We start from the raw sequence: 22129 nt of genomic DNA, 5'->3' as shown, positions 1-22129 counted from the left end.
GCTGTCACGCTTTTCTGTGACTGTCCCATAGCTCAAGGGGACTTCCCAGGAGTCTTGGAAGGAAATCGATCTGTTGGCATTACGTTTGAGAGTGTCCAAAACGGTGTTCTTTCCAGAGTTCCTAGTTTGTCTGTGTATGAGTTTAGGTTATTCTTCAGTCTTTATTCTCAAAGAAAATACACAAGGTGGGGGGGGAAAGCACAGTCAGGTCTTCAGAAACAGAGTTCACTGCTCCCAGAAAGCATAGAATGCTGGCAATTCACAAATTCAGCAAGATGTTTCCAAGAGAGCAGAGAGAGAGCAAAGGAGAGACTGAGACAGAAAGAGTGAATGTGTATGTTTTGGTTTTCAGAGGTGATCTGAGTCTGAGTCTAATTTAGCTGGTCCTCATACTGTTTCCGGAAACAGTCCCCTGCTGGGAAAAATTCCCAGCACCTTTCTTGATACATCTTCCAAACATAAGATTCCTGGAAAAGTAAAGGAAATGTATTAACATCAGGTCTTTCCCCAGAGTCTGTGCATTACCGCAAAACAGAAGACAGAAAGAAACACAAATTTGTTGCACGTATATGTCAGACATCTAGGTAACTGTGTAATTATACATAATTTACATGATTGGAGAAGCCCATATTCATTTAGGGAGCTCCTAACCATACCAGACCTCACTTAATGCTATTAATAATCAATCTTCATCTGGACCATAATATAATAATGATTAAAAAACCTATTTGTGGTATATGATTTTAAGAGTTCTTCTACAGATATTCCTATTAATTGTATCCTTCAAATTCAAGCTGTTAACAACTGGAGGCGGATATCTGCAGAGGCAGAATTTCAAATACTTAAGGAGAACCTTAGACATTTCATACACAATTATTTTTAACTGACCCGAATACTGTGGGTTGAAGTTCATCTGAAATCATCTGCTATCTGATTAAGCAATCAAGGACATTATACTTAGCAAAACCCAAACTCAGCATGTTCAGCTAATACAAGCTTAAAGTTTTTATGTGAACTTACAGTTTTACTTTTTCTACAAAGGGGATCTTTGCACACTCGTCCAGGATAACAGGAATTTAAGATACTACGACTAATATCTGAAAGCAATTCCAACTCTTCATGTTTCATGCACACGTATTCCCACCGTGTAGGGATTCTCTATCACTTCTTTCAGAAGATGGTGTATGGTCACTGTTTACCTACCTGTCCTGTGTGCTCTGTTTCATCTTTGTTTATGAGATACATCAGAAAAAACCTACAGATACAGAGAGACTAATCAGAGATGGATGGAATGGAAATGTCAGCATACACAGATACTTCTGATCGGGCTACATGGTAGCTCTTCAGACTGTCGGCAGGGCAAAGAAATGGATCAAAATGGCAAGGCAAAAAAAAAAAAAAATGCCATGGGAAACAAAAACTTAACCTTTTTTAAAGGTAGTTTTTTATTCACTCATGGGCTAGGAATCACAATCCCCACTTAGAAAACCAGGGATCAAAAATTTTAAATAACTTGCCAAATGCCCCACAGCTATGAATTCCAAAGCCCATTTTTTTCTTTTGCTACAAAGCTACTCTGCATCTCTTCTGTTTGATATTAAAATTTCATTAGAAACTAAGAACTACATTTTACCTAACTGCAGTTCACGCCAGTCGTCAGCCACAGCCACATTTCTATGTGTTTAAAAAAAAAAAAAAAATGGAACTTTTAACCATGTTAAAATCTAAAGAGATAATAGTGCCTTCAAGAGATCTGTAGGTCCTCAGAAAAGAAAAATGGAGATTCACAGATCTCTAGGAAGCAGCTGGAGTCTTCCTACTGGACACAGGAAACGTGGCCAGGGCTCTCTGAGAGGCTGAGCGTGTATTCCATTTACTCTTTTCCATCTTTCCATTTCATGTTCTAGAAGGTATCATTCACACGAAGGGCTGCAAGTTCTTTATGTGAACCTCCTCTTGAGGACAAGAGAACCACTAGCTGGGGGTCCCTCTCTCAAAGCCTGAGCTCGAGCCTATGAAGAAAAGGAAGCTGCTGCATCTCTCTCCTGTTTCTCAAGCTTGCTGAGAAGGGGGCATTGGTGAGGCGGGGGGGGGCCTAAGAGTCTGAGACAGGCACACTCACAGGTAATTGGCCAGGTTGTGTTCCTGTAAAGTGTGGGTTTCAAAGCCATGTGGCACCGTGTCGAAGTAGTCGTTGCCTATCCCACAGATGAAGCATTTGGTCTAGAAGACAAAGGGAAATACTAAAATGTCCGATTTCAGGAAGCAAAACAGATGAACGCACAACTCACCACTTAGGAGCAGCTGTTCGGTTTACTCAGTATTGTAGATGGTCATGAGGGAAGGCTGTGCCAAGCACGTGAATATTAATGTAACTGTTGCCTCAACTGTATCTTACTGGAGGCTTAAAAGCATAGAGCATAATGAGGGCCATAAAGCGCTGTCTTTTCCTTATTTTCTCCAGCCTAAGTGAGAATGCCCAGACTTAGCGATCACTCTAGTTCACGACGTTGACTGAAGTTATATCGGCAAGACTCTGTATCCTCGACTGAGACCACAAACTTGGCACCTACCTGAACAAAGTCTGATGGCCCAGGGGAGAAAGGCACAGATGACTCCCATTTGGGGAGGGCCAAATCAAATACCAAGCTGTGGGGTATTCAGTCCATGCCTGAGAGGGTCTGCTGTGTGCCAGGCACCGTGCTAGATACAGAATTAACCAATGAACAGGTACTGGGGTAACTTTCTACTCTAGGGATGGGGGTGCTGCTCCTTCTGCACCCTGCCTGTTCTCACCATATCTCTTAGAGCAGCACCTCCTCAGGTCTGCCATCCACAGGACTGGCACACAAGACCCAGAGAAGCAGGCTTTTTTATTATTAGAATTTCATAGGTATCAGCTAGAGTGATTTTAATCATTGTGGCCCTCGTGTGGCTCCAGATGCTCATCTTCCTTGCAAATTAGAAACTGTTTAATACCATTGAAGACATGTTTACGATGCCTTAGATTCTAGGGCCTCGACTCGAGATGATTAAAATAATTTATTAAATTCTCTCTGCCTTATTGATCAACAACTGTGGACAGCAATAGGTCTTTATAGCACTCGGTGTCTTAACTAAACAGGCTCACACGCAACAGTTCACTCATGAACCTGCCCCTCCTCTGTGTTACCTCTTGTAGTTACTCTGGGTGTAACTGAGCCACCATCCGTCTGGTAGCACATGCTGGAAATCTGAGCATCCTCCCTGCTTGCTCCAAACCCTTCATCCTCTGCATCTGGCCACTTCTCACCCACTTCTCACGCCAACCCCGAAGTACTGCTTGAATCCATCTGGTCCCTACATCTTCGGTGGATTTCTTCAGCAGGAGCCTCATAATCTCCTGCCGAAAAAATGCTCACAGCCCGCTTCCCTGCCCCTGATCTCGCCAGTTGCTAATGTACTCCCCATGTTTTAAACCATAGTTCTCTTTGTAAAATGTAAACCCCCGTCACCGTGCTTAAAACCCATTTCTGGTTTTCCACAGCCTCTAAGTTACACCATAAAGTTCTCCTTTGAGTTATTAGAAAGGGCTCAACATACTGCTTTGCAGTTGTCTGTTTACTTATTTGTCAATGAATCCATCGTCTTGAATGGGCGGTTCTCCCACTCCTTGAGGGGTGGATGGTGCCATATTAGTGTGCATGCACCCGGAGCCCGCCACTGTTCCCACCTAGCACACTGGTCAGGGGTATGTATTGCCCAGATCCGAAAGAGGCCAAGGTAGTCACATGGTGCTTATGTCGTCCCCCCACTTTCTCCCGTATTCATGATTCTTGGATAAAGACAGTAGGGGAAACAAGTGCCCACAGCAACAAAGCTGAGCCAGACACGGAAAGACTCACCTCCATGTCTTCTTTGACTTGCTCCTGTTGGTCTCTTAGTTCTCCAAAAGCATCAATAATTAAACCTAGTGTTCAATAAAAACACACTCTAATCTTTATCAACCAGAGAAGAATTATTAAGTTCACAGCCCCTTGGCTAATCCTTCCAAGGAAAGGGAAAATGGACAGCCACCGGGAAATGCTCAGAATGTGGTACAGGTTGTGAGCACACACCCGGCAGTCTCTCTTTGGGGGCAGGAAGGGGTTTCACAATGAAGGGATAGAGCAGGAAAAACCCTTCATTACCTTAGCACATACAGAGGGTATGTTTCTCACTACTTCACCCTGAGAAAGAGCAATTGTGATTTCTGGTTGGAAAGCGCAGAGAACTCCATTAATGAGATTTTCAAGTACCAATTTGGAAATCAAACATTACCATATTAACTGAGGAACATGCCTCCAATCATTCTTTTCACAAGTTTCTGGCAAATAAACTCGCCATCACATTATTAACTGTGTCAGCCAGGAACTAACCGCCCTGTGCTGTTTTCCCTCGGACCCTTTTCCTTCTCTGACTCACTGGCTGCCCCTCTTCCAAGGGATTTACGAGTTTGCTCTCTTATAAAACACATCATTGTTACACGCAATAAAGACATAAAGGATGGATTATGAGTCCTTTAAACTTGTTCATGTGCTTTACTGGAAGAAAACAAAAGTCCTGTTTTGTGACCCGTAGAACCCAGAGGATTAAATCACGTTCATAGACATTTAATTCAAGCCAGGATCGATGGATGAAGATAAAGATAACAAGACTGATTTTTCTGAGGGAGGAAAACACGACATTCCAAGTGTCCTTGGAGTAAAGGGAAGAACTGGTGGGTCAATGCGGTACTCTGGTTTCAAGTGAGGGCTCTGAGTTTGGGATTCCAGCCCTGACACTTCTTAACTGTGTACTTTGGCCAAGCTACTTAGACGTATTACGGTTCAGTTTCTTCAGATGTAAATAATACCACCATTCTCACAGGATGCATGAGGGTAAAATGAAAACCATGTCTAGGCACATAGTAGATATCCAAGGACGATCGCCTTAAAATTATTTAGGAGGCCCTAATTGTGCATTAGGTACGGCCTGGGTACTCATATATATCACTTCTTCAAAAGAAAAAAGAAAATCTTTTCAATAATACTATGGCTGCGAGATTTATATAATGTCAATTTGAAAGACCCAAGGGAGTTACATGGCTCACCCACCCAACATTTTAAGCCAGTCAGTGGCAGGGCAGAGAGTCAAACTGAGGGAAGTGCTCCTTCTGCCAGGTTATGGGAAAGGGGTCCCGTATCCAACCTCCGCATGGTCCCAGGGAGTCCCATGCTGCTTCGATTCTTCCCTCTACAGATTTTGAATGAAGGAATCCTGAAAAGAACAGTTCTATTTGGCTCTTCCAGAAAGCACTTGACATCCTTACCCTACCTAACCGTTAGCTTAAACAACAGGTGCCTTACATTCTAGAGCCCCTTGCACTTCAGTGAAGACGATGCTTACCTTGTATTATGGCCAAGAGAATGACAATCACGAAGAAGAAGAAGGTGATGTCAAAGATGATTCGATAGATTTCATATTCATCGCCTGCTGGGTCCTCGATTTCATCACCAATACCTCCTCCAGCACGTACCCCAACATACATGTGGAACATATAGCACTGCGAAGGAGAGAAAGGGTCACTTCTTGGAGGAACACTGCCTGTTTTCACATCCAACAAAGCTAAGATTCTCCCTCTAGTTCCTAGTCCTCACTCTGGAAACGATGGGAATCTTTGCATTCTACCTTGCCTCTTTTTGTTTCAGAATCTGTGATTGTGATGCCAGCACTTGGCCTTTACACTCTGCGGCTGTTTAAACAAAACTCTGCACTGCACACTCTGCTTAGCACCTTCTGTCACACTTGGCGGAGAATGAAAAATACCTCACTAGAATCTGGCATAAGGTAATCCTGTTAAGATCACACTGAAGTCCACAAGACTATGCTTAATCACCCTATTCGTGTTTTTAGCATAACAGACATAGGAAAGAGGAAGTAAGAGCCCAATGTATAATAAGATGGACTCTCAGAAATTAAGCTAGGAAAAAACAGACCTGATAACCCTCGCCGGCCCCTCATCTGTCACGTATGGAATGTGGTGCTGAAATTTTTCTACTCGAACATGAAGAATAACAAAGACAGGGGAAAGGCAGGGAGGAAATAACAGCTCATTGCTTAAAGTGTGAAACATTAAAGCAAGCAATAGTAAGTACAGCTCCAAGTGCCCACTGCAGAAAAGGGAGGGGTTTCTCAGCATCAGCACCGTTGACATTCTGAGCCAGACCATTCTTTGTGTGGGGTCTGTCCTGTGCATTGTAGGATATTTTAGAAGGATCCCTGGCCTCTACCCACTTAATGCCAATCGCACCCATCCCGAGGATAACCAAAAATGTTTGTAGACATTGCCAAGTGTCCCCTGGGAGGCAAAATCACAACAGTTGAGAGCCAGTGGCTGAAAGCATCCATGATTTATCTTTATTCAGGATAAGCTCATACTCTCCATGTTGGCGCCTCAGATTTAGTGACACCTCACCCCTCTCCGATGATCAGTCATGGCTCCCAAACACCACCCTCCATCCTAGCCACGCCCCTCAGATAAACTATCCCGGGTTCTAGGTCTTGGTTTCCACATTCTCATCTTGAAAAATAATTTCACTTTTTTATCCCATCCCTTTCCCCTTCGACCCTCAGTTAATCCTTCCTCCATGAGACCGTCTTAAACTGTTCCCGACACCCTGATCTACCCAACCGATGTCACCCACCAGTACAAGGCACATTTACCCACTGTCTGCCATGAGGAAGGGGACAAAGGCCTTGCTTGACACAGTTCTTCTCTTAGGGAGACATCACAATCCCCTCGTTTTCTTCTGCATTTCTGGCCATTCCTTCTCAGCCTCACTGGCCACTTCCTCCTCATCTCCCTATCTTTTCATGAACCAATGCCCTAGCACTGGGTTCTCTGACCTCTCTTCTGTTAGGACACTCCCTAAGGGAGTGTGCCAGGTGCCTACTTAAGTTCTCATCTCTGTGCTAAGTACTCTGTGCTAATTAAAAACATTTCTGTTTAATGCCATGGGGTCTCCTTCCTGAATTCCACACCTGTATCTCCAATTTACCTATTTTTGATGCTTTATGATCCCTCTCACTCCGCTAGGATTGGCTTCATTACAAGAACTATTTTGGTTACTGCTCTCTTATCAGTGCCTAAAAGAATGTCCAGCACGTGATAGGAACTTGTAAATCACTTGTGGGATGAACGAGGAGTGAAAGGTCATGACTGATCAGTGTTCTCATGGAGACTTCACTGCCTTGACCTATGAAACTCAAATTCTCAGATCACCTTAAAAAGCACAAAGAGCAGGCATAGGACCAGCAGCAAGGGGACACCAAAATGCTTATAGTTCAACAGCTAATAGTGATAGATACAGATAAAAAGTTTCTTGGGTCAGAGGCCTGGAATTTAATGAACAGAATTAAAAAAAAAAAAGACTGGATCACTCAGAAAGGAAGTTTGTCAGCCTGACACACAATGAACAGTATCACAAGGCAGCTCTGCACTCCATCCCACCCCCCAGCCCCCCACCCCGTCTCAAGAACTGTTCTGGAGCTCAGGTACGGGGTCCTTCTTGCAGAGAGGCCCGGAAAGTCATTCTTTAGAGCCCAATGAGACCAATGTTGCCTAAACCAAACTCTGCATCTGGATCTCCTAGAGGCATAAACGCTGGGGATTCCTGGTACCTCCTACTGAACCAAACTCTGGAAGTAAAATTTTGAAGACAGTCATTTAAAAAAAATATCCCTCCAGACACTGCATTAATTTCCAATAACTGTGTGTCTAAAACAGTACTTGAAACCCAGAACAGTGGATCTGCAGAAAGAGGAAATTTTATTTTCACTGTATACTCTTGCATACGGTTAGGATTATTTTTACCGTAAGCATTTATTTTTATTAAGAAAAAGCTTGGGTTGTATGTTTTTCTCCAAATCTGTCTTCTTATGTGCTTAGTCGTGGCCATGGGAAATAGATAATTATTGCAGCTGCCTACTCTTTACTTAGTGAACTAACATAGGCCACCCATTCCTGGCTTCACCATACTTAGCTTTGTTTGTACTCCCCTCTCTGGGCTGGGGACTCAGCGTGGACACCCTGCCTGGCTCTGGTCTGACACTTCTCCATATCCAATTCTGGCCCTCTGGCCCCCACACTCATACTATACCCATATTGGGCCAACAGTGTATCACTGCCACTCCCCATCCAGGTTCTGGAATGTCCTAGCTCTCCAAGTCCTGCTTCTTTGACATGTAGGGGATGAAGATCATCTAGCTCCTTTTTGCTAAATCTTGCTAACCAAGACTTTGGATTATAATTTGGCTTCCAACATGGAGTTTGTGTTTACTTGTGGCACAAACTCTTAACGAGTAGGATGTTGGTATTCTGACTCATCCACCTGACTCTTAGGAGCCTGGTTAATAGGAGTCTGTCCTCAACAGAATGATTCATTTTTATTTTCTAGACATGCACAGCTGGAGACAAGACCATGGAATGAGGCTAAATTACCAAAGTAAATGTCTACTATTTACTATTCTCAGATTTTCAGATCTCAGTCATCTAGCCTCTCCCAGCAATATCCCGGTCTCTCTGCTCACCTTCGTTCTGTGACAACTCTGACTGATGCCCAAAAACGGACACCACCATATTTCAGTAATAGACTTATGGCCATGCTGAAGAGATAGGTAGTCTTACGGATTTGATTATTTAGGCTTAATAAGATACATTTTAAAAGAATAAAATGCATGGTTCACCTGTGGGATTTTGATACTGATTTTACCAACCTTACCCTTCACAACCTGGTGAACAAGTAGGTAGATGGCTGCTACGGTGGAATATGAGATAGTGTGGTAAACACCTGTGAACCTGGGGCCGTCAGGCTTTTAGTTGTCAGGTTATCATTCTGCTCCTGAAAACGGAAAACCTCTCGTTCAGCTTCCTTTTCATAAAATCAGCTCAAACCTGAATGTCAGAGCTGGAGAATGGAAAGAGTAATTCCAGGAGACAAACAGATGTACTCTAAGTCACGAGGAAGGAAGGTGCCTGGCACTACAAACAACTAGAAATAGTTGTTAATTCTCAAGATTTACTATTCTACGGCTTCTGCCCCAGTCACCCATCTCAATGGATTCAACAGCTTTAGGAAACACGGAGGAGGAGCAGTTGCTGAAGGATTGGTGAAGATCCTTACAAGATCTTTATCCTGACCAAAAAAAGGGAGGCAGGGGGAGAAAGAGAGATCGAGACAGAGACACATTACTTGTTGTGAGAGTAAAATAAGTGATTCAGAATTGGGGCGCCCGTGTGGCGCAGTTGGTTAAGTGTCCGACTCTTGATTTTGGCTGAGGTCGTGATCTCAGGGTCCTGGGATTGAGCCCTACCTAGGGCTCCCCACTCATGGGGGGCTTTGTCTCCCTCCCCTGGCTCCTCTTGCTCGCTGGCATGCTCTCATTCTCTAAAATCAGTCAATCAATCAATCAATCAAAAAAAAAAAAAAAAAAAAAGCAATCACCTAAGCTGGTTATTTCCCCAGGAGTGACTAGTTGTCTCAACCACCTGGAAAGTTTGGAAAGTTTTGTTTTGTTTTGTTTTGTTTTTTTCCCCAAAATACACAGGTCTTGACACCTTCCCTGCAGTTTCTGATTCAGGGGATCTGGGGGTGGCCTCACTGACCTGTGGATTCATAAAGAGCTGCCCTGAATCCTCTGTGCATTGGAGGTTGAGACCCACCCCTTTTGAGATGAACGTCTTTATTTATGCCAACTCAGTCTCCCTGGCTATCTAGCTACAATCATCTTTCTGCCCAGGACTTTGGAACTTTGGATCATTTTTCACTTTCTCCTCCTATCTTCTTGGAGAGGAGGTTCAAATTCTCTCAGGATACTGATGGCTTAATTAGATTGTCAGGCTCAAAACACCATGATCCTAAATAAATAAGTAAGTAGAGAAAGAGAAAGAAGGAGAAGAAAAAGAAAAGAGGAAGGAAGAGGAGGGGAGGGAGGGAGGAGGGAAGAGGAGGGAGGAAGCCAGCCAAGTCTGAAGCATCACCTAGTCTGAAAAACTGCAGCTACAGCGCCACCTTCTGTTAGGTATGAAACACTGGCAGGTGAACCAAGACCCTGTGAAAACCTAAAATGTTCCTACAATACCCTAGGAAACAACCAGAAATAACAAAGGCAGTGGAAGCTCAGCATGATGCCCAGAAAATAGGGCATGAGTGAAGAAAACCTATCTCAAGCAAACAATACCAGGCTTCCCCCTGTGAAGACTAAATGCTAGAGATGATAGAAGGATTCTCTTGTGAGAAACACATGAAAGAAATCAAACCTGACCACCTCCTACTCCAGCCTTCTGTCTTGCTGGCTGCTTGGTTGTGCTAAGCCATGACTTCTGATGAGCACTACCATAAGTGATCAGTTGCATTTTACATGTTGTTGGCTTGTTCAAACCTCCCTGCAGGAGTATCAGCAAGAGGCAAATTAAAAGGTGTTTTGAGACCTAACACTGTAAGGGAAATCTAGGTCATGTGGCCTGTGATGCCACGGTTTTTAAGAACCATCAGCTAGACTCGGGCACGTGCAAAGCTACGCAGCCTCCCCTGTGGTTGGTCCTCTTGACAGCCATACACAGGACTGGCAGCTGAGATGGTGCTTGTATCTTGGCACTGAGTCTTCTGTTGCAAGAAAAACACTTCTAAGAGGTATCCTTGTGATGCCCCCAACCTTACCCCAGCCAAAGGCAAGACAGAAAGCTTGTCATGCGTAGGAATATAAACACGCACAACAGAGCTGGTTGTAGGTAGTCTCACTGGTAAGAGCAGAAACCCCTTCAACCGAGCAAAATCCAGGCTCAGTCCTGAGCCCATAGTTGAAAATATCAAACAGCTTTATTTCCTCCTCCTACAGTGAGGCGAATTTGTCTGCCTTCTCCATACATGCCCCATGCAATTGGTGAAGGCGGTTAGTTGTCTTCCTAAGCCACCTCTTGTTCAAATCACGCCTGGATTCTTCTCATAATAAGTACGTTGGCAAAATTTACAAAAGCGATGGAAACACATACTGAGAGTGATATTCAAAATGTAGTCATCCAAGGATACCATTAGGATAATTGAACAGGGTCACATCTGACTCATGATGTTAGAAGGGGAGACCAGGATGTTGCAGGGGTCCCACTGTGGTAGGAGACGGGGTGGGGAACAAAGGCCCCACTGTTCCTATTCCCTAAGACAGGCCACTCAGTACCACTCCCTGAAGTCATCCCGCCTCTCCAGCATCCTTCAGCAGTGCATGAGCACCATACCCTCTGAGAATGAACGACCTTAGTAAACCTTCTGACCTGGGGAGCGTGGACTTTGAGATTTAGAACCAAAGGGGAAGGGGTGCGAGGGGGGTTCTCCTGGAATAGAAATGAATCTCCCTGGAGTCAATGGAGACACAACGGCCTGCTGTTACTATTTACTGAGTTCCTTTTGTGCCTTGTCGCTTCCTCCAGCCTTCCGATCCCCGCCCTGCCTCTAGCCACCTGCTACCCCTAGTCTTCAGGGTCATCAGGTAGAGAAGCAAGGTGGATATTAAAAGCAGCTCCCGGAAGAGGAGGTGAAGGATCTCGCAAGTACTTCCTTACTGATTGTAAAGTGTTGCATGTTAGTGATTCTGGTGGGTGTTATGCTACCAGTGACCAGTCTCTTTACTGTTTATTCTCTCCCTAATCTGTGGTCCTACTCCCTGTAGGAACCCTTGTTAACAGTTTACTACGTATCCTTCTAGAAACACTGTATCCATATCGTAGCATACCCAACACGTGCATTGTAGCGTGTGTGTGTATGTGCGCGCATGCGCACAATTAGGATCTTACAATACCGTTCAAGATCTTGCTTCCCTCCGCTTACAGGCAATTTGTATGTCTTTCTGTATCAACATGTGCAGATCTGTCTTATTTTTAAATAGCTACTTACTTTTCTGTGGTATGGATTTGCCATATTGACTTAATTGGGACTCTGCTGATAATTTAGATTATTTCCAATTTGTGATTAGCAGCAAGTATCCTTGAACATACAGGAGCATATTTGTAAATAAACATTTAAATCAATACTAGCAGGGGCACTGACGAGGCAAAGGGTAAGTACAATTAAAAATGTGAGAGATCTTGCAAAATATCTCTGAAGTCATTGTGTTACTTTAAATTCCCAACAGTATTCATGAAAGTGCCAGTTTTCCCGTCAATTTAACAACTGTGGGTGTTAACAAACTTTAATATTTTGCAAACCTGACAGGTAAAAAGTGGCAGTTAATTGTTTTGAGTTGCATTTTTTTAATTACAGTAGAGGGTAAGCGTTTTCCCAATTTATAAGCTGACTGAATTTTACCACCAGTTGTCTGGACATAGTCTTCATTTTTCTCTTGGCTTCTTTATTTCCTAGTGATGTGATAAGGACTCAGTAAATTAAGGACACTGGCCCTTTGTTGTAGTGTTGAGTATATTTTTCCCAGTTTCTCATTTGTCTTTAGGTTTTGCTTATAGTTGTTCCTTCTTAAAGTAAGTTTTTAAGCTTCCATGCATTTTAGGTTTTATGTCATACTCAGAAATACCTTTTCCCATAAAAATTGTTATTATTTCAAAAGTCAAATTCTGGTTTTTTTTTGCATTAAAATATTTGTTCCATTCAGGATTTATTTTGATTTAAAGAACTAGGCTGGTATCAATTTTTATCTAAATTTCCTCAAAAGCACATCCGTAGTACCAATACTATTTATTGAATTCTTTTTCATCCATGATTTCAGAAGCCACTTTTATTGCATTTTTAATTTCCAAGTGTGTCTGAATGTATTTCTAGACTATCTTGTCCTATAGATTTATAATTCTCTAGTTCAAAACCTGCCTGAAGTACTAGTTTTATAACATTGGTTCTCTCTCACTACTCTTTTGGGATGTTTATATTTTCCAGAGTAATTTTACTCTCATTTCGTTAGTCTCTTACCCCACTAACCCCGTGGATGTAGGTATTTTGATTTGGTGCTCCATGAAGAATTCCTATCCTTTCAGCTAGAGGTACATATTTCCAATCTAGGATCTCATGTCGGGTAACTTCTGATGTGCCATTTTCAGAGAGGTGGGTTACAGAACAGTGATAGGCCAATATGAAAACTTTCCCATCCGTTGATTTTAAAACCAAGACTAAAAAGATAATTTAAGCCAGGATACTGAATATAAAAGCAAAAACTCACAGTTCTATTAAGAGATTTATTTTTGGACTTCAGTGACGTCAGTTAATAGCATTACAGTGAACGAGTCACTAAGGCTTCAAAATATTTTCCGAGGAAATAATTTTACCTGCTGTCCTGGAATCTATGAACCAATAAGCTGAAGTGTTGATATTAATCCTTCCCGTTCTAAGTTCTTTATGCAGGAAATTTACTCATTATAAGGTTGGTGCCGCAGGTGTGCAAAAACAGTAGAAATGCTCCTTTATGTTTCATAAACTTTTTTTTTTTTTTTAAAGGGCCACACAACTTTTTACTGTGTATGCTGTTTTCTCTTCCACATGGCTGAAGAATGACTACACAACCATTTGGATTGAAGAAGCAGGAGAATTTTTTCATTCACATGAGATCAAAGTGAACTTACCGTTAGCATATCATCACATTTCATATCTGGAGTATCACCATCTTCACTTTTATTGTAGAATTTTCGGAAAAAATTGAATGCCACAACCGTATATAGGTATACGACAACAGCCAGTAAGCCAACGGTTAACACAAGCTGGAAAGCAATGTGAATTGAACGTGCATTAGAAATGCAAGACATATATGACTGGCATATTTGACATCAGGGAGGAGAGCTTTCTATGAGCACATAGCTGGATTTATTGACTGGAAAGTAATGGAATCCATAGCTCACTCCCTATCTTTCTTACCCCCCAGGGGGTGGGAGTTTATTTTCATATTCTCTTTATTTTATCAAGTTTTCAGACTATGTCATGCAAAACTTCCCTACTTAATTGGCAGCTGGAATAGTAATAAACTCTGATTTACTTTCATGTCCAAACTGATCATGGTATGTCTATGTTGAAAACATGACTTTCACCAAGTTGGTGAAATATATTTCTATTTTTATCACAGAAACTCTAAACACACCAAAATGCATTCTCTTTTCTACTTCCTCTGACTACAACGAATCCCTATGTTCTGGACTGTGGCGGCATACATTAAGTTGTTCAAAAATCACTTTATAATTATCTGGAGAAAACATGTTATCTGAATAGAGGGCTTAATTCACTTCTATAAGTTAAGTACAATGCCACTGTAAATTTCTGCATGTTTTACCTATAAGGACTATGAAGCCCTCTAGATTTCTGCAAATGAAAAACTGATAGCTCAAAAAGAAAAGGAATAATCACAGCAAAATTTTAGAAGTTAACTGAAAGTAGTGCCAGAACTTTTGTGTGAAAATACACAATAGGTTCAGCATCTCCAGTTCTTTAAATATATTAGGAACTCAATACTGTGAATGAATAAGCATAGTACACTTTTTTGCTAATGTCAAACATTCAGAAACTAAAATGGCATATATAAGAACAATGTGTTGAAATTTAGGAAACTAAAGATCATGATAATTTAACTGAATCATGTGAATTTAACAGTGGGCATGGTTCAAGTTTTTTGCAGGGGCACGTATTTAAAAATATGCTGGATTATAAAATTCTGGAAAAGGACTCTGTTAAGCCAAATAACTGACAGAGAATGTGTTATCTCTCCCAGTGGACACTTGATAGAGAATGAATCAATTAATACATGCTTCTACAGTAAGTTTATTAATAATGAAAGTTTTCACATTATAGTTGGGCTCCATTAAAACATAAATCGATTTATCTGGAACTAAGCCATTGTTACGTAAGTACTCTAAGTATGACCCTGTCAAGTATGAAACATTATTATTTTTTCTGCCCAATTTAAAAGTAGAGAAAAGAATACCTGGATATCCACTTTTGAAATATTCCATTAAATTAAGAATGTGGCATCTCGTGTTTTATTACTATTACAACTAGTGCCTCAGGATGCTACAACACATTTTGGTTCCCTATGGTATCAAATGGAGCAAATATCATATTGGGAAAAAATTAACTATTTCCTGGGCGTGTTTCCTATGTGCCGGGACCTGTGCTAACACCTCCACATTTACGTTTTTATTTAATTTGCCCCCAAACTCTAAAAGGCAGGTACTTTTATTGTATTCATTTTACAAAATGAGTAGAGATTTAAAAATGTTAAGTAAGTTATCCAAGGTCACTCAGCGAATCCGTCAAGCCAAGACTTGAATGTGGGTTTAGGGAACTCTTCAACTAATAATCCTCATGGTTTATAAAAGAAAAAGTGCAGATCCCCCATTCACAAAAATCTTTACAACTGCATATTGCCATTGGAGGTTGGGTTTATTTGGGTTAGTATATTATTTGTTGGGATTTTTTGGTTTTTTACAGGAGGGAAAAAAGATCAACTTTTACCTGCTTGCCATTGTGAGTTACTGACGACAAGATGGTTCTTAGTGTCTTGAATCCCATAGCAATGTCAAGAAGATGAGCGGCAAAAAAAAAGTTGTTATAGTGTCCAAGAACGGACATAGTCATATACCAGGCCAGGTAGAGGAAGGACTGAGAAGACAAAACAGGAGGGAAGCATATCAGAATATAGAATGAGTGACTACTGTCAAAAACTACTCTGATTTCATTCTACTATAATCACTTCATTTACTTCTTAGTCTATACATTTATATCAAAGTAGTTACATCAGTTTGTGTATTTTGTTTTCCTTTAGTTCTGAGAGGTTCAAAGTCATTCTCTCCTTTATATCAGAGAGGGTGTTCTTGCGAATCTTCCCACAGAGAAAGTTTTATTGACAATATTTGATAGCAAGGGATCTCCACTTCCGCACTACTGATAGTTTACACAGGATAATTCTTCGCTGTGGGGGACCATCCATGTAGGATGGTTAGTTACAACCCTGGTCTCTACCCACCAGATGCCAGGAGCTCCCTCCCTAGCCTTGGCCACCAAAGATGTCCCCGGACATTGCCTAATGTCACTTGGGGGACAAAACTGCCCCCGCTGGGAGCCCCTGCTGTACAGTCAACCAAAGAACCAACTTTCCTTCCCTCTTTTCCTTTCCTCTTTCATTTTTCACTTACTTACTAAATCAGTGTTTGTTGAGACCTACTAGTTACAAGAGATTATATGTGGTGTCTTCTTAACCAAGCATCTCACTTCACGTGAGCCCAAACAAGTCGAGGAGAAAATGCAAATACTATTTAATGTCACTGAACACTATATAATAAACCTAACGATACGATTGGTACTACCTGTAGAAATCTCGATTACAATCAGTGTGAGGGATTAACGTTACAGAGGCTAGAAAATGTATATATTTTTGAGGGGAGGGGAATGAATAAAGTAGAAGGAAGATACTGTGATCATGCTTACTTTTTGGATTACAGTCTCTTGGGCAAAAGGCATGTTTTGCCAGTGGGGTCGGGAGCTACCGATTTTGGGAAGGGGTGGAAACCTTCCTTTTGACCAGAATATATCTTAGACCTTAGAACAAAAACAAGATGGGGGGGGCTGAGGGAGTACAGAGTTTTTATGGGCAGCTTGGGGCTGAAGTTAGAAACCAGGCTGAGAAAAAGAAAACGGTATTTGAAAAAAGACACTGAGATAAGACTCTGGAGAATGTGCTCAAGAATGACAGTTTGGCTTTAGAGTGAGTTTCTGTTTCAGGAGATGAGAGTCTGGAAATGTACAGCAGGGTTGGAAGGCTTTAAGGCCAAGTGAAGGGATGTGGGCACATCTTTTGGCCCGTGAGAGCCCCTGGAGCATCGTACAGAATAATGGTGTATGAAAAGCAGCATCTTGTGAACGTGTCTTGAGCACCTGCCAAGTGCTGGTCACTGCCCCATATATTTGTCTAGCAAGACCCCTGGTAAGTAGGCAATTTTAGCCCCAAATTTACAAATGAGGAAAGTGAGCTCACTCCGGCCAAGCTCCTTCCTGAAAGAAGGTGTAAGGGGCAGAGCCATTCCGTTAGGAGACCACTGGACGACCCCACGGGTGGGTGAGGTTATGAGAGCCATGACTGGCAGCAGAACTGGCCAGGGCAGAAGGGAGAATCACAGAGGACAGAAGAACAATCCAATCAGGCACATAATTAAAGGTGTATATTGAAGGAAAAGGAGGAGTCCAAACTGGTCATGGGAGTGTAGAAGATACTCAGGGATGGAGGCAATGGCAGATAGGGGACTGCATTTAGTGGGGAGGACAGGGCAGGGTACATTTGTCACGGGACTTCTGGATGGACACATCTAGCAGGCTATTAAGAAATGCCAAGGGGGCGCCTGGGTGGCTCAGTTGGTTAAGCGACTGCCTTCGGCTCAGGTCATGATCCTGGAGTCCCTGGATCGAGTCCCGCATCGGGCTCCCTGCTCAGCGGGGAGTCTGCTTCTCCCTCTGACCCTCCCCCCATCTCATGTGCTTTCTCTCTCATTCTCTGTCTCTCAAATAAATAAATAAAATCTTTAAAAAAAAAAAAAAGAAAAAAAAGAAATGCCAAGGGTGAGGAGCAAGGACAAGTTTGTGTACGTAATATGAGTGAGAGGCCTAATACAGGTGATAAGCTGAGCCAAAGATACATGTGTAGACTACACAGGGTCTCTGCTTAGCCAGATTTAGCAAATAAAAACAAAGGCTGCCCAGTGACAGCAGAACATCAGGTAAAGAAGAACTAGTATTATTATTACTTTTTAAGATTTTATTTTTAACCGACTGAGCTACCAGGCAACCCCCCCCCTTTTCTAAAAGATTTTATTCATTTATTTAAGAAAGAGCGAGAGAAGATTTTAAGTGATCTCCACACCCAATGTGGGGCTCAAACCCACAACCCCAAGATCAAGAGTCCTATGCTCCACTGACTGAGCCAGCCAGGTGCCCCAAGAATAAGTAATTTTTAGATTAAGTATGTCCCCTGCAATATTTGGGACATATTTATTTGTGAGCATAAGTACATAAGTGTCTACATTTAGTTATCTGAAATTTAAATTTAACTAGGAATCTTGTACTGCATCTGGTAACCCCCACTGTGTTTCAGACAGAAACTGCACTATGGAAGATTGAAGACATATTGAGAGGTGACGGGCCAAACAGAAGCCATGAAACTGCAGGAGGATGAATGATATATCAGAATACTGCATCAGGAAGAAGTCTGAAGAAGTCTGTCCATGCCCCAATTATCTGGAGAACAAGACAACCGCACGGCAAGATGAGCATTACTGTGGCATATGAGGAGGTCAAGGAAGATTGGCCTTCACAGGCAGAGGCCAAGTCAGTGGGGCTACCTGAATGGAAAACACCACTGCTGGAGATGAGGTGGTCTTTGGACCCAAGGGAGATGCTTCCATTATTGGATGAGAAATTAGTCCATAGGACATCTTATTAACAGTTGACAGTTCCAAAGGATACTTACAAGACTTGCTTACGAGCTCTGTGGAGAGTTCTCTAAGAGCCTCAGAGTTCCGGGCCCATGGTTGGGTGTGGTAGGGCTAAGGATGGAGGTGGGAGAAGGTCACGTGCCTTTAGGAGAGTAGAACTAACGTTCACTATAAAAGTCAGTGCTACTAGAGTGACATTTTGAGACTAAATGAGATGTCCAAGGGAGAACGCACAAAAGCAAAAACAGTGGGAGGCCTAGCGCTAAGCCTTTGGGTTTGTCTGCACGTTCCCCTTCACAGGTGTGTGAGGATGGTAAGAGGATTATGAGCCAGCAGGAGGAGATAAGCTGAGACCCCACAGCAAAAAACGTATAGTTGATCCATCCAGCCGAATTTCATGACTGTCTCCAGCAACTTCCCATTGACAACAAATGGGAGCATAAAAAAGAGCGATGGTAACAATTTTTTAAAACTGAAAATTCTAAAAGTCAAAAATGTACAGCTACTGAGCAAGCCAGGGTCGTAAAATGTGACTGACTGAGCTGACAGCTGGTGGCTTTTAGTACTAGGTGATTTTTTTCCTTATGTTTGTACATAGGCTTGGGCCCTATTTAGTTCATAGGCTCCTAGGCTCTCTGAGAAAAGAAGGATCGATCAAGAACTAGAAGAGTTCCAACGTACTTAATTGGGAGAAACTTAAATTTATCACAGTTAATGTTTTTAAATTTTATTTATTTAGAACTTTCATTTTAACGTCTCAAACTTTGAGGTATGCCACTGCCCAACTAAAACCTAAATGAAAATACACATGAATTTGCATCTCAGTTTCAAATTTTTCTTGTATAAATATATTTTCGTGTTAATCTTTTGGCTACTGAAAGAAATGGAATGAGAGATCGGCTAATTAATCCTGTGTTTCCCTGGGTCATTGTCAAGTAATGATCTGTATTAAATGAATTGATACTTAACTTTCTTAAGTAACTGGGACTCATCAGAAGCCCAGCAGACTCATCTAATGTGAGTGTGGTGTACTTTGTGGAAATGAAGGAGGGCTTACGTTGTCAGTGAAGACGACTCCTAGTTTCCACATCTGATACTTCACGTCGATAGAGTTCAGTCTGGAAAGACAAAGAAGAATTCGTAGATATGCACATGTAGCAGAGACTCAGAGGACTGTAAGAAGCTGCCAGCATTGCTCCCATGGGATGAGACTAACAACCATCTTGGGAAATCAGTTCCTTCCTGGGGGGCGCCAAGGGAGGAGCTTCAACCTCTATGATTTAAGAATAGCCCTTTCTTGTTCTACATCACATAGAAGGTTAACTCACTTCTTATGTGAGAATGATCCCTGGAAACTCTGCCAGGTTAACCAACATGGGTGCATCAAGTGTCCTCACTAGACATTGGTAAATGCATTCCAACAAAATAATTTTTACTTACACGAATAAAAACTTGCATAAACAGGCATATTCATTGTACCACTGTACTTAATTTGCCAAATGAAAGGCCTTTTTCATCTTGTTTGTGTTTCCTTTTGTTCTCAAAAGCCTTCTCTACCCAAGAAGGGATTCACCTCTTCCCCTTGGTTCCCAGAGCACCTTGTAGGCTTAGACTTACTATGATTACTCATGTTGTGTGGTCATGGGTGTGTAGGTATCTATGTATACATTTATGCCTTTCTCCCTAATCTGTGAGCTCTCTAGCCCACCAAGCACATTATATCATACATGGAATGTCTCTCAATAAATACATGTTGAGTGAATAAATCTTAGCATAAATATTCATGATCTTCGCAGATTAAATACTCAAAATATACTTTCTAATTTTTTTTTTCAGAACTTGACACTGATTTATGGGCTAAAAATTATACCTTTGTTCGCCTTTCCAATATTCCAGGTAACTAATATAACACCATATAATATTAGCATTATTTTCAAAAGGGCTTCTCTAGACTTACTGTTTTAGTCTTTGATTACTTCTTTAGTCATTTCTTTTAAGAAGGCCAATCTTAAATTATAAATGCTAGGATCAATCACTGCCAATCAAAACTGACTTCTTAGGAGACTTTGCCCCCAAAGTTTTATTGACCTTAGCCCAGGACTTTTTTTTTTTTTTTTAAATATTATTTATTTATTTATTTGAGAGAGAGCGAGCGAGCAAGAGAGCACAAGCTGGGGGAGAAGCAGACTCCCCTGCTGAGCAGGGAGCCTGATGCGGGGTTTGATCCCAGGACCCTGGGATCGTGACCAGAGCTGAAGGCAGATGCTTAACCGACGGAGCCACCCAGGTGCCCCAGGACTTTTTATTTTAAGGAAATAAAGTTATCTTTGAGCTAGAATCAATTTTGTTACTAAAGGACACTTTTTAATATTAAATTTATTTTAGAGGCAGAGTGGGGGGAGGGGCAGAGAGACAGAATCTTGAGCAGAATCCCTGCTGAGCATGGAGCCCTACACAGCGCTCGATCCGATCCCACAACGCTGAGATTATGACCTGAGCCAAAATCAACAGTCTGATGATCAACCAATAGAGCCACCCAGGCACCCCTGCTAAAGAATATTTTTTAAAGTTCCGTGAATATTTACAACGGGTTTCAATATGAAACTATGTTATTTTCTTAAAAAAAGAAAAAAATGGGGAAAAAATGTGGTAAAATGCTCGGGAGCATGATTATTTTCTATGAAAGCAATCTAAAAGTAAGTATTTCTATCAGGATGCCTGAATGTCCCATGGCAGTTTCTTTATTTAAAATGCTGTTCTCATTTTTTTTCATCCCTATCAAAGTCTGCTGTCAACATCATGCAGAAGCATGTCCTTTTCCTAGTGCGGGGCATTTTTCTCACCAATCTTGGCAGTACTGATGTTTGGGTGGGGCTGGCCCCCAGGGATGGGCGATGGCTGACCTAGGCCAGCCAGGGCATGCATTCACCTCACCACAGCGCTTGGCTCAGGGGAAAACTATAAGCCAGAAGCTGGCTTTCTGCCAGCTTGCTAGATGGTTTTGCGATATGCCACAAATGAAATGAAAAGATGTAGGCTGCAGGCAGCCATTCTATCCCCAGAAGGTAATCTGGCCACCTATTTATTTGATTGACAAGCCCTGTATATTTCATTGGCAAATACATGTGCAGACAGATATGGGAATCATGCTTGTATTCAAACGTTCACATTAAGATAATATACAAACCAGATAATCTTTTAAAGATCTTTCTAAATGTTTTAAATAAAGGAACACTACCTGTAACTCTTTCCTAGTGAACATTATTTACTAGATGTGTATTTTTCTATTTTTATTATCCATATTTAAAGGTATTAATGCCTGGGGAAAAAAAAACTAAGAAAAAAATAAAGGTAATAATGCCATATTAATTTCTTGGTACTTTGTGAGGAGTCAAACTTGCAAACATTTCCTAGGTGAAATAATGGAAAATTCCCCTCATTTAAACCTATTTGTTCATAGTGGAAAAAAAAAACAACCCACAAAAACCAACAATAAAAAACCAGTCTAAACTTTCCTTCCATTTTTCAGACTGATGTTCCAGGGTCATAAATATGGCCGTGGAAAGGGCATAATCCCGTAAAACTAGTTGTTTGTACACTGTTTGTCGGAGATCTGGAAATGTTAATAGGAAGCTCAGCACCACTCTGACCACAGTCCTTGTTTTACAT

At 41.7% G+C, this 22129-nt stretch overlaps 1 protein-coding gene across 1 annotated transcript in view; it reads right to left on the bottom strand.

Annotated features, from left to right (window-relative positions):
* Positions 1 to 371: 371 nt before the first annotated feature.
* Positions 372 to 22129, bottom strand: part of RYR2 (ryanodine receptor 2) — a 424890-nt gene continuing 403132 nt past the window's right edge. Inside the window, exons 95-102 of the mRNA XM_028104495.2 lie at positions 19518 to 19578; positions 15492 to 15638; positions 13616 to 13750; positions 5407 to 5563; positions 3885 to 3949; positions 2123 to 2223; positions 1204 to 1255; positions 372 to 467 (exon numbers count right to left, since the gene is read on the bottom strand). Coding sequence (XP_027960296.2) covers positions 372 to 467; positions 1204 to 1255; positions 2123 to 2223; positions 3885 to 3949; positions 5407 to 5563; positions 13616 to 13750; positions 15492 to 15638; positions 19518 to 19578 — 814 coding nt within the window. The remainder of the gene's footprint in view (positions 468 to 1203; positions 1256 to 2122; positions 2224 to 3884; positions 3950 to 5406; positions 5564 to 13615; positions 13751 to 15491; positions 15639 to 19517; positions 19579 to 22129) is intronic.

Source organism: Eumetopias jubatus, unplaced genomic scaffold (assembly GCF_037043125.1).
Source record: "Eumetopias jubatus isolate StellerSeaLion01/CBP00866 unplaced genomic scaffold, mEumJub1_p1.0 scaffold_17, whole genome shotgun sequence".
Taxonomy (NCBI): Eukaryota; Metazoa; Chordata; class Mammalia; order Carnivora; family Otariidae; genus Eumetopias; species Eumetopias jubatus.
The sequence above is the reverse complement of the archived record's forward strand: the minus strand, read 5'-3'. Positions and strand labels throughout refer to the sequence as shown.